We start from the raw sequence: 12493 nt of genomic DNA on the forward strand, positions 1-12493 counted from the left end.
TAGAAGCCGTGCTCAGAGGCACGAACTTTATCCCACTGCATTTCAGGCAGGTTAGAAGTCGTGCCGAGTAACACGAAAAAAGAGGGAATTCGTGTTCATGAGCACGAATCAATAGATTAAATTTCGTGACTACTGCACGAACTGCCGTGAGACCGGGTTGGCTCAGCGCAGCACCGCTTCTTTTTTAACCTACTGTATTTATTTACTTATTTAGTTAAAAGATGAAGTGAAACAAAGGAATCTTTTGGTGATTCGCAATGGAAATGTGTGAAAGGTCATACTGACAAAAATTTTAGGCATCTATTTTAGGTTTTCAAAACTTGATACTTCACCAAAACTTTTTTGAATCACAGAACTCAACGTTTTTGTTAAGAAGGCGCCACCTTTTGGTGACAGTCTACAATTGAGGGAAAGGGGTGTGTTCATGCTGGAAAGTAGATACGCCCAGGAGAAGGAGGGGGACTTCCAGCCCGACGACAGCCGGACGTCGGCCAGCTGGGAGCTGGACTTCAGCTGGCCGACGTCTGGCTGGATGCGGCAACATTAGGTGGCTGCATCTGTATTTGAAGAGGTCAAAAATCACGGATTGATTATAATGTAGGTACAATAACACAGACTCCTCAAGATTGTTGAAAAACAGGTTACTGCTATATTTTATATAGAAGCCCTTCATAAATCATGCTGACTCCACTCTATTTACCAATTTAAGCAAAAACATGGGGAAAAACCCTTTATGGTGATACAAAGTTTCAGCAATAACCAAGACGTACGTGGAGGTGTAGTGTATTTCTGAGGGTGTCAGTGTACCAGTTAGTTGGGCTCAAATCGGCAAACTTGCAGATGATGTCATCGTCACTTTGAGGCCCATGTTGTGCTGAAGAACGAGGATTAACATCCAGTACGGTTTTTGATCAGAGTGATGGTTTCTTGGTGCTGCAGAGACACACACACACACACACACACACACACACACACACACACACACACACACACACACACACACACAGATCACTTACAGCAGCACTCTCATGCTCTCTGAACAACTCACCACAACACAGCGATTGGTCACAAGTTGGACGCGATACCGCATGGAACCCGAGAGGCGCATGCGTAGAAAATATCTGACGTCACACAGATAAGAATGTCCAATGAGACTGGAGAACAAAACCCTTTGATATATATTATATATATTATATATATATATATATATATATATATATATATATATATATATATATATATATATATATATATATATATATATATATATATATATATATATATATATATATATATATATATATATATAATATATATATATATATATATATATATTATATATACATATATATATACACACATACATACAGAGTACCAGTGACTGGTACTGTATATATAGCATCAAACTGAATTATTTCTGGAGGACGGCTGGGGGTATTTATTGCCTCAGCCTCTCTCTGGTGTGCAGTTTGCATGTTCTCTCATTGTTTCCTGAGTTTCTTCCATGAAACTCAAAAAAATGTCAAAAACAAATTGGAAAATAAAACTAATTGAAATTTAATTTAAATGTGCTTTTTCTTTTTTTACTATTTTATAAGTGTTTAAGCTGCTGTATGTTTTACATAGTATCAGAATAGGCTTAGTCAAATTTGATTCATTTGCACCAACTCAGCTAAGACTCACGGTGCTCAGTTCCACTTGAACATGCTGAACAATTATTACTTGAACAATTATTCTCTTTTGTTTGTAATCAAATCAATACGGGGTCAACAATTCTAGCAGTTCTGTGCAAAAGTCTTTGACTGCCTCTCCCCCCGTGCCACAGAGACACAGAACATATAAACATACATACATGACCATCATTACAGTATGAGGCTATGATACATTATCTTGTGACATCATTCTAATCTGACATTACATTGTAGAAAGTGTCAAATGTACAAATACATACACGACTGTGGGATTTGTACAAGATATTTATAGATGCCTTATAGATGTTGGCACTCACAGTACCCCAGGCAATGATGATGCAAAATTTAATCAAGATTGGTCAAATCGTCTTGGAGGAAATGGGAACTACATAAACATACATACATGTGGTGATCTTTACAGTATGATTTCGCTGGGAAAATAAGAAACAGGTGCAGTTATTTATTGAAATGAACAAACATGAATGGAAATACAATAAATAAGACAAAGACAAGAGTTTGCACCCTGCCTCTCTCCCTGTAACAGCTGGGATAGTTTACAGATCTACTTTATTGGGAAATTCTTTAGTCAAATTATGTTTAAAAAATGAAAGTTTAAAAAACATGCAACAGATAGCATAAATAAACAGATATCATAAGGCTTAAATATGCTTTGTGGCTCTAGTTTAATGTTTTGTGTCAAGAATTGCTTTAAAATTCTTGTTTGTAGTAAAGTTGCCCCTTTTTTCTGGCTGGCAATCCATACACAGAAACATCAGATTATCAAACAAATATCTTCGACTTCCACTTATTTGTGCGACTTAAAAACCTCGTGTCCCATCATCATAGCGTTGAGACAGCACCTAAATCTTCTCAGGGGGGGCAGCGTTCTTCACCCCCGCAGCCATCACAGCGAAGAACATGTTGGGGAAGAAGGATCGGGCGTAAATGGCCACCTTGGGGAGCGATGGTGCAATCACCACCTCTTTCCTCTTGTTGTTTAAAGTCTTCACGATCTCCGTGGCGGCTTGATCCGGAGAAACGCCGAGGGGCTTCTTAGTGTACAGCACTGCAGCGAGCAGGCAGGGAGATGAAATAACACTCAATATTTTCAACGATAAAAGATGCGCTTGAACACCTGACTCGTCTCCTTGGCGTTTACTCACACGACCACGGGGACTTGGAGGCGGCTGCGGCTCCAGGCGCGGAGCAGCTGATGAAGGTGTGGCTGATGGTGCTCACGGAGATGCCGTACTCCTCCACCTCAGCTCTCAGGCAGTCGAAGAAGGCCTGGACAGCATGTTTAGAGGCTGCATCTGAAACACAGAGTGAACCCACTATCACGTGGATGGCAACTTTGTATCTGTTCAGAGACAAAACACTAACCTACCTCACCTGTTGTTTTCTGAGTGTATCACAGAAGAAATTAAAGCAACTTTTAAACACATTACCTCCATATGCAGCAAATAAGCTCGGTATAAACTCAAACCATTTTGTGGATTTATGTTGATCTGAAAGAACTGTGGAAATTTCTTTTCTTAATGGGCTCACAGCTAGTGCGAAAAGGCACGGTCAGTCTCCCTTGGATGCTGTTAACTAGCAGCAGGTGACCGCTTCTCCTGGAGATCATGGAGGGCAGCACACCTGGAAAAGAAATTCAGCTCTCATCATCTCAGCGTTACAACCTAAAATTTAAGTGTCATCATTTACCTTTAGCCAGAGTGACAGGCCCAAAGTAGTTGTTGTCCATCAGTAGTTTGTCCACCTCCAGCGACAGACTCTGCGCAGGAGCTTTCACCTTCATGCTGCTGTTGAAGATAATAATATCCAGGCAGCCGTAACAGTCCAGGATCTCTGCCTCAGGCATACTGTCCATATCTCCAAAATCCAGCAGCACCAGCTTAGGAGGAAACGTCTGAAGAGGAGAAATATTGTGGATGAGGATGAGGTTGCTGTACGGTAAGTGCAGCTGGCTGACATGTCTGCTTTTACTTGTAATCAGTGTTTAGTGTAACGAATGGCTGTTTCACCTACATGTATGAAATTTGGTATCCTCGTGTAGCCGGGTGGAAAACGTGTGGGAAGATGTTTTCTGTTGCCACTAGTGGGCGATGATGTTTTCTTCTTTGGTTTGTGAAGGCTGTAGCTGAAGGGGGAGGAAAACTACAAACACCACCTCAGGAAGCAGGAAGTTAATTTGCGCTGCCTCATTAGACCAAGCAGGAGGCCACTCGCCAGGCTTGGGGAACAAGCAGTAAGTTTGAGGTAAACAGGCCCATGTCATGGAATCTGCTCATATGTAGCTTAAGTCAGGGGCATTCTGTGTATGGTGTATATGGTTGTGTGAACTCTATTAGAAAACGCAATGCTTAAGTGGTTATGAACTATCCACAGGCTGCTTGGTGCGGTTGAAGGCTGCATGACCTGGTAGACCTGAAGGGATGAGGGCCGTGCATTTTCCTTACGCTTCATGTTATCCTCCGTGTTTTATATTTGGTTATTTCATTTTTTCTTTCTTTGTAATTTTGTGTGAAAATGTTTTTCTTTTTTTCTTTCTTGTATCTGTCAGACTATTTCAGTTGTGCTTTTTTGGGTGGGCCCCAAAGTGACGCACTAAGTTAGTGCTGTGTGCATCTTATTGTATGGTGTAGATTGTATTGTAGCTGATGTTTTGTTGTCTTGTTGTTGGAACAGGAAACTAAATTGCTACAGTTGTTGGTGCACTGTTAGGGATTTGTTTCTTTAAGGTTTTAAGCTGTTTTAAAGAGCAGTTTGTTTTGAATAAAGAACCCTTTTTATATATTTAGTCTTGAACTCCTTTGGCCAGATGCCACACTCACATAACATCCTGCCATGAACAGAAAAGCCTCCTGGATCCACGCCCTAAACCCAACCCAAAGTCCACCATTTTGAATTTAACATGCAAATTTTATTTTATTTTATTTGCCGTTTTCAGGTGTTCCTGGTTATCCTGCCTCCCGTGTCCCCAACTCTGTTACTTCCTGTTTTATTTTGGCGATCTTTTATTTTTTTTCACACCTATTTTTTTTTTTTAAAAAGCTGAGGGTGTGAAAGGTTTTGTCTCTCTGTGTTGGCCCTGCGACAGGCTGGCGACCTGTTCAGGGTGTACCCTGCCTCTTACCCTATGACAGCTGGGATAAGCTCCAGCCACCCCGCGACCCTGAACAGGATGAGTGGATGGATGGATCTTTTATTTTAGTTGTCAATTTATTTTGATAGTCTTCATTTCATTTTCTATCCCTGCATTTGGGTCCTCACTTTATCACACTCCACTGTGATAAAGCAGCTTGAGGGTCGTGAGACAATAAGAATATTTGCACCCTGAGTTTGTCCTTTTGAATCCATACTTGGTGCAGTTTCCTAGTCTGGGCAGAGTCTTGATGTACAGCCATCACTTCACTTTGTTTAAGTTAAGATCATTTAGGATCTAATTAAGATGATCTTGTGTGACAGGAGTAATGGACATTTTCTACTGTTTTACAACAGAAGTACAGGGAATGCTTCACTGCCCATTATCTGTGGTGGCATGTTTTACTTCACTGAGCACTGCTCCACCACTCCTCCAGCCCGCTCCCTCTCCTGTGTCGGTGCTTGTAAACTCACCACCGTCGGATCAGAAGCATTCGCCAAATCCTCTGCGAGCTCTTTGAGTTTCTCCCAGCTTTTCCCGCAGAGGATCAGCCTCGCGCCTCCTTTGTGAAACACGCCTGCACACTCTTCACAAAATTAAATGACACTGTAAAAACGTTGACCTAAAAATAACTAATTGCGTGTTTTTGTGTGTGTTACCTTTTCCAAGCCCGGATAAAGCATCAGTTATAACCACCACCTTGTTGCGCACTGATGTTTTGGACAACAGTCCCATAATTACACCATAGAGGTAGAAAAATCCAGCTGTTAGCAGGACCACGCAGGGCACCAGGAGGACGGTGGTGGTCCATGCTGAGTCCATCTCCTGGAGGGTGTCCTGAAAAATGCAGAAATGAAGTTTAAAAAAGTTTCTTTCTCAATGTTCACACAAAATGTCAAAAGTGTGACATTTTAGATGAAAACACTGAAACACAGACACACTTCTCTAACAGAGGGAGGGAAACAGTCTGCATGATTATCAAAGTGTAAAAATGTCATTTAGCTTTTCTGGGATGGTTTTTGTGCTGCTGCTTAGCAAAAACATGAAGAAACGAGGCAGCAAATGAACCTTTATAGAACTTTAGATTGTCACTTTTACACTTTGGCTCCTGCGTGAGCTGCACAGCTGCTGGTAGGTAACTGTTTCCGATCTGTTAGGCTCTACCGGCCGACAGGAGAGGCAACAGTGTTGAAATGCCTACTTAAAGACACGGCTGTTGGAATCATGGTTAGGCACATGTTCTAGTGAAAAGCATGTTTCAAGGCTGAAACATCTGTTTTAAAAGAAAAGTGATTTGGATTCTACTGATGCAGATGCGATGGGATGGAAGAGATTCACTACGTTATAAAGAAAAAGGAGCGTTTCATACCCCGAAGCTCTCCGGCTCCGTTTCATGGGAATCCACCTCACCCTTTACAACCATTTTTAAGTCTAACTAGGTGTTCTTATGACTCTGAAACAAAAACAGAGAAGGCTTTTAAAGCATGTTCTTACACCAGTAATCAAAGACAAATGACAAATCATTAATGCCTTTCTCCTGGATATACAGGCGGTATATTTATGCACATTCAGGGCTTCCTGATGGATAAATCTCTTCTGAGATTTGATTGGACAGAAATGGCTTTGTGTGGAGTTACCTTTTGGACAAACTCTGTGTTTAAAAGGAGTATAAACTCATAAAATGAACAAAAACTATCAACAGGAGGTAAAGAAACAGCAGCTATACTGTTATGTTGAAGGTATCTGTGTATTGCTCTGCAGAGATATCAACTTACAGTAAAATACAGCTGGGTTGTACTCTCACGCAATACTGCTTTGAACCACATGGCGGTGCTCCAATCTATAGAACTTCAGACATCTAAACATTATTTCTGCCCATGTTTGCTCAACATTTGCACAGAATTCACTTGTGATAAAAGTTTTTATCACACTTTTCAGAGGTTCGCTTGTGTGTAAATTTGTTTATATAAATGTGCGTTGCTACGTATGTGTGCTGAGATATATAACTTTAATATGTGGATTTTATCTAAATTACAGCCTTGTGTTCACCCTGATTTGCATGAAGTAGCATTGAATTCGTCCTACCAGAATGGATTGTATGGCTGGCTGTGGATTTGACAGCTGACACAGAGACCACAGACACACAAAAAGACTGCAACCATATAAAAACAAATACAAATGCACAAAAAATAACTTCAACAAGATACAAATGACAACAAAGACTGAAACTGCAGACAAAAAGAAAAAAATAATAGAAAGAGACACAAAATGGTTACAAAGAGATAAAAAAAAAAAAAACTGTATAAATAAAAAACTGTGAAAAGACAAAAAAAAGGGACTCCAAGCACATATAAATTAACAACAAACTGAAAAAGACATAAATGCACTTTAGTCTACAGATGCATTAAAAATACAAACATCCCATTACCACATCTGAAAGTCAGTTCCCGGTGGTCAAAGTTAATTGACCAATATTTGCTACATATACAAAACAAAGCAAAAGAAAAAAAAACACAAAGCACGTCGCATGACTAATACAAGACCATATTCACTGATAGTAATTACAATACAAAGGCTTTTGTAAAGATTTTAGAAATATTCATTCCCATATATAACAAAAAGGGTTCCCATATTTTAAAAAAAATATCATCTTTATTGTGTAGCCGACATGTCAAATAATCAAGAGATATGTAATTCAAAATAACCTTATGCCATTGTGTTTTTGAAGGAATTTTTTCCATTATCCAGTTAAGGAGAAGACATTTTCTTGCACACGAAAGTCAACAATAACTACTGGATCGGTTATTCCTAGTAATAAAAACAAAGGATTGTTGTTCAATTTAGTAGAAAAAATTTTATTGAGTTCCCCACCAATAATCTGCCAGAATTGTTTAACTTTATTACATGACCAGAAGCAATGTGTTAGAGTGCCTATCTCAGTTTTGCATTTTAAACACTGTGGAGATAAGGTAGGTTTAAATTTTTGCCTTTGATAAGGAGAAATATGGGCTCTATGAAGAATCATAAACTGAGTCGCTTTGACTCTGTTGCAAATACTTAAAGTTTTTACATTCCTCCAAACTTCAATCCGCTCATCCTCCGTTATATTACAATCAAGTTACAGATCCTTCAAATAAAATTATTTGTTTGCTTTATGATACTTAAGAGCATCATAAAATTTAGTAATAGAGGTTGCTGATTTAGTCATAAAAAGTTGTCTTTCTGTTTCTGATATATCCTGACATGTCAGCAATGTAGTATTTTTCGTTATAAAGTCTCTGATCTGAAGGTACCGAAAAAAGTCTTTATTTGAAACATTGTATTTTTCAGTTAATCGAGTAAATGACATTAGAGTAGAATTTTCCATCAAATCCTGTAATTTAAGTTTTCCTTTGTCAGCCCAGATTTTGTAATTATTATCCATTATTCCCGGCAAAAAGTCTGGGTTATTACAAATTGGAGTAAAAACCGAGGTTGTTTGTGACCTGCCCTCTAATTTCCTGATTATATGCCACCCCGTAACTGTGGCTATAGTAATTGGGTTGTGACAAACAGATTTAAGGGATTTTGCTTTCTTTAGAAAAAGTAATGATGTTAATGGATAATCTGACATAGAGCTCTCTATATCAGTCCAGAGTGAGGTAGATTTATTACGTACTCAATCCGCGATAACACGCAGGTGAGCACTGAGTTGATATTTTCGAATGTCTGGAAGGTCAAGGCCCCCCCTCTGCTGAGGAGCGACATAGTGTGTCCATTTTAAGGTGTGCCTGTCTTTTTGTCCATATGAAGGAACTAAACCATCCATTTAATTGTTTTAAGGCCTTGCTTGGCAGAACTACTGGGATTCAAGCACTATTCAGTCACACCTCAGTCATACTTGTGGTGGTAAACTACTGATGTAGCCCCAATATTTGGATGCAAACTATTAAGTGATATTTAGAGTTCCCATATTCTAGCATCATTTCCCAAATGCTGCCAACTCAAATAAAGGCAGCAAAATTTTAAGCAGAGTTTTAAAGATAAAAGACTTTTTATGATAATTTGACCTTATTTGACCTTGAAGGAGAGGTCAGAGGTCAAGTGTGTTGGGATATCTATAATTTTATACGGTACTTTCTGTATGTTGACAATACACACCATACTTGTGAGAATCATAGTTATAAGGCTCTTTGTCAATTTTGGATCAATAAATCATTAAGTTGACCTGGAAGACTTCGATGGATGTGAGCCAAAAACTTTTCGAGCTGTTGTATTTAAAGACAGAATGACACGCACACGCTATCAAAACACAACATTCTAGGTGCAGGTAAAAAAAAAAGATAAGCTATAACAAATGTATCTGTGTTCTCAGTCATCCAGGTCATGGCGGTCTTAAGAGCTTAAAAAAGGCGACTGGACTTCTTTAAGTTACTGAAGACCTTTGACCTCCCATCCAGGAGTCTTCTTTAGTTCTAAAACCAAATGATGGAGAGTCCCAGCTATTTAAACACTAGTGTTGCGACCCCTTTGGAGGTGGCCACTGACCCCCTATTGATCATTTCCATCATCATGACTCATAGAGGTCACCTAAAATAAGGTGTGAGTGGGGGTTGAGGCACCTGGGACGGGCTCTCAAGACTGCATCACAGGTGGCTGGCAGCTGGTGTCATAGTCATACACCACCACCTCTGTTCAGTGATGGTCGGTCAGAGTGGGCATTCTTCTTTGATTCCTCTTTCAAATCAGGTTCAAAATGTGAAAATTGGCATCCTTGAAAGAGTGCCCTCCATCCTCTAGGTGCAGCAATGCAGCTGAGTCCTGTGCAGGTGGCTACCTCCTTGGGATGGACCAGTTTTTGTCTCCGGGTGTGGCTGGGTCTGACGCACACTGGGATGTCAAGCTTGGAGAAAATTCTCCTGAGTGTTTCCAGGCGCTCACCTTGCAACCAGAGGGTCGCTGGTTCGGGTACCCGTCTGAGCGCGGGCTGTCGTTGTGTCTCTGGGCGAGACACTTAACCCACATTGTGTGAATGTGGTTGGTGGTGGTCAGAGGGGCTGTAGGTGTGAATTGGCAGCTATTGGCAATATAGCTATAGTGCATTTTCAGACTGCCCCAGGGCAGCTGTGGGTACCCTAGTAGCTTATCACCACCAAGTATGATTGAGATGCGAATGAATAGTGCATGGAATTGTAAAGTGTCTTTGAGTACCTTGAAAAGTGCTTTATAAGTCCAAGGCATTATTATTTTTACACCTTGGCTCATGTGATGATGCACATGGTCAATAGTGGATCAATGAGCACCTACAGAGGACACCTCCGCTAGCACTTAAATACCTGGGACTCTCCACAATTTGGATTTAGAACAGAAGAAGCCTCTTGGATGGAAGGTGAAACTTAAAGAACTCCAGTCACCTTTTTCAAGCTCTTAAGATGATAACAAATGTACAAAAAACAAAAAATCACATCAGCAAAGATATTAATCCAACACATACAAACAAAAAACTTCAAAAAGAAAAAATTGCATGTCTTTCAAAGGGTTGTCTCCAAAAGAGTCCATTCACCACCTCATAGTGTCATTATTTCAACACATTTCTCATCTGTTTGTAAAGACTGACACGCACATGTTGTGTCCAACCAGGAATTTGAGGATAACCTTTCAGTTAAGGATCACCATGCCACCATACCGGCTGTTTGCCCAAGAAGAGGCTTCTAAAAATAAAACTGCACTAAAAATAGATGCTGTGGCCCTCACAAAGACTCAGTGTCACACTGCACTCTGCAAATTATTCCAAAACAAAGTCAGGAACTCACAGAGCACTTCTTAATGCCTCTGCCCTCTGTGTCTGCACTCAAAGTTTTACTTTGAAGCTGAGTTTTTCAATTACTCTTAAGATTCACTCTTTACTGCTAGATTGCAAAGAGCAGGAATGAATTAGCAGCAAGGAATGAATTAGCAGCCACTGCTTACCGTTTCCTGGGGCTCTGCAGGTAGTTGGTTTTAATTCCTCTCCTGAGGAGCTGTAGCTACTCGGCTCAGCAGAGCTCCTCTGACATGACCGCACCCCGACCAGCCAGGCACAGGGATTTGAGCTCTTTTAATAGTAGCACAGCTGAGTCAGTTATTTTCCATGTCTGTTGTCAATGTGGTGTGTTTAGAATGACAGGTGGGGAGGAGATGGGGCTTCTGCTGGCTGCAGGAGGGTGCCCTTACCCTACGATGCAAAGATAATTATGCAGAAATGCATAAAACAATTCATATGCTGGATGCATTTCTGAGTGTGCCATGGTCCACTGATCTTGTTTCCCAGGTTGCATTTTACCTAAAATGAGGGAGTCAAATTAAGTTTTTCTACAAGTTATAATGAAGTTGGGATCAAGAACCATGTGTGGATTATATTTGCATCCTTTAATAAATAATAAAACTAAAAATATCCAGTGTGATATTGTTGAATATGGCTTTAATACATACATTTTGGCTTACATAGGCCTCACAAGGCCTCAACAAACCAACAAAAATTTGATGAGTAACAGCTAAACACAAGCACAGTGTCTACTGGCAGTAGTAGTTCTGTTATGTGAAAGCAAAGTCATGAATCTTTAATGTTGTTTTTCACATATTTTTTAAAGTTTGTACCTGACAGCTTAAAGAGCTTTGATCCAAGCTTTGAAAACCCACAAATCCCAAGCTAACCTTGCAGTTTTGAAACCAAAGTCAGACCTGATTAAATTTGGCCCCCAAGCTTTGAGTATGACATATGTGCTCTAACAGAGATGAAATCTGATAAGCTGATGGGCTATTTTAAAGACACTCTGTCAAGTTTTGAACCAAAATACTGGCGATGGTTTGATGTTGTCATGGACTGTATATGGAATACCTGACAGGATTTTAAATGCTGCAGATGACCAGGTGCACCACAATGCACATGTATTTTCCATTCATTTTCAATTGTATTTATATAGAATGAATAGAATAGAATGCCTTTATTTGTCATTATACAGCCTATATTCCACCAATATAAATAGTCACTGACGTCCTTCCTACTGTAACACAGAGACCCTACAATATTAGAGCACAAACCCCAACAATCAGATGATCCCCCTCTGAGCAGCACTTGGCGACAGTGGAGAGGAAGAACTTCCATTTTAACAGGAAGAGACCTGTGGCCGAGCCAGGCTCAGGGAGGGGTAGCCATCTGATGCTAGTGGTTGGGGTGATGGGAGGGAGAAAAACGTCAGTTCCTCTAATGTCTACTTGAGGCCGACACCAGCAGTGAGTCAGTAGACTCCCGTGTTAAAATGTCCAACTTTACAGCAGAAATAAACATGTTTACAGCCTGCTGCACAATGGTTTCTATGGCAATTTTAACTCATCTGGAGTTAGGGCCATAGCTGCTTTGACTGGCAGATGGCCCAAACACTGGCAGCTTCACACAAGCTGATTCAAGTCATTAAACTGCGCTTCCTGATTGTGTTTGTACTTTTTGGATATATTTTTTTGTTCATTCTTTATTTTCAGACAGCAGTTTATATTTACACGGCAACAGAACCAGTGCAATGTCTTATCCTCTGCCATCTGTGAGTTTTTACAGAAATATGGGAACTTTGTACATGATGGGAGTTACCAAATATATATTCATCAGAGCTTATTGCCTGAAAGTCAACATTTCCTAAAA

General features: G+C 40.1%; 1 protein-coding gene across 2 annotated transcripts; it reads right to left on the minus strand.

Annotated features, from left to right (window-relative positions):
• Positions 1-1604: 1604 nt before the first annotated feature.
• dhrs7ca (dehydrogenase/reductase (SDR family) member 7Ca) lies at positions 1605-10902 on the minus strand. 2 transcript variants are annotated; one of them, XM_030736127.1, is made up of 7 exons: positions 10789-10902; positions 5499-5676; positions 5313-5425; positions 3399-3603; positions 3240-3332; positions 2855-3004; positions 1605-2757 (listed from the first exon to the last, which is right to left on the minus strand). In XM_030736127.1, the coding sequence occupies exons 2-7, from the start codon at positions 5659-5661 to the stop codon at positions 2552-2554; spliced, it is 930 nt and encodes a 309-aa protein (XP_030591987.1). In that variant the 5' UTR covers positions 5662-5676; positions 10789-10902; the 3' UTR covers positions 1605-2551. The 2 variants fall into 2 exon arrangements, with proteins under 2 accessions (XP_030591987.1, XP_030591988.1); XM_030736128.1 differs by lacking the exon at positions 3240-3332.
• Between the last annotated feature and the right edge of the window lie 1591 nt (positions 10903-12493).

This window comes from Archocentrus centrarchus, chromosome 8, assembly GCF_007364275.1.
Source record: "Archocentrus centrarchus isolate MPI-CPG fArcCen1 chromosome 8, fArcCen1, whole genome shotgun sequence".
In the NCBI taxonomy this organism is placed as follows: Eukaryota; Metazoa; Chordata; class Actinopteri; order Cichliformes; family Cichlidae; genus Archocentrus; species Archocentrus centrarchus.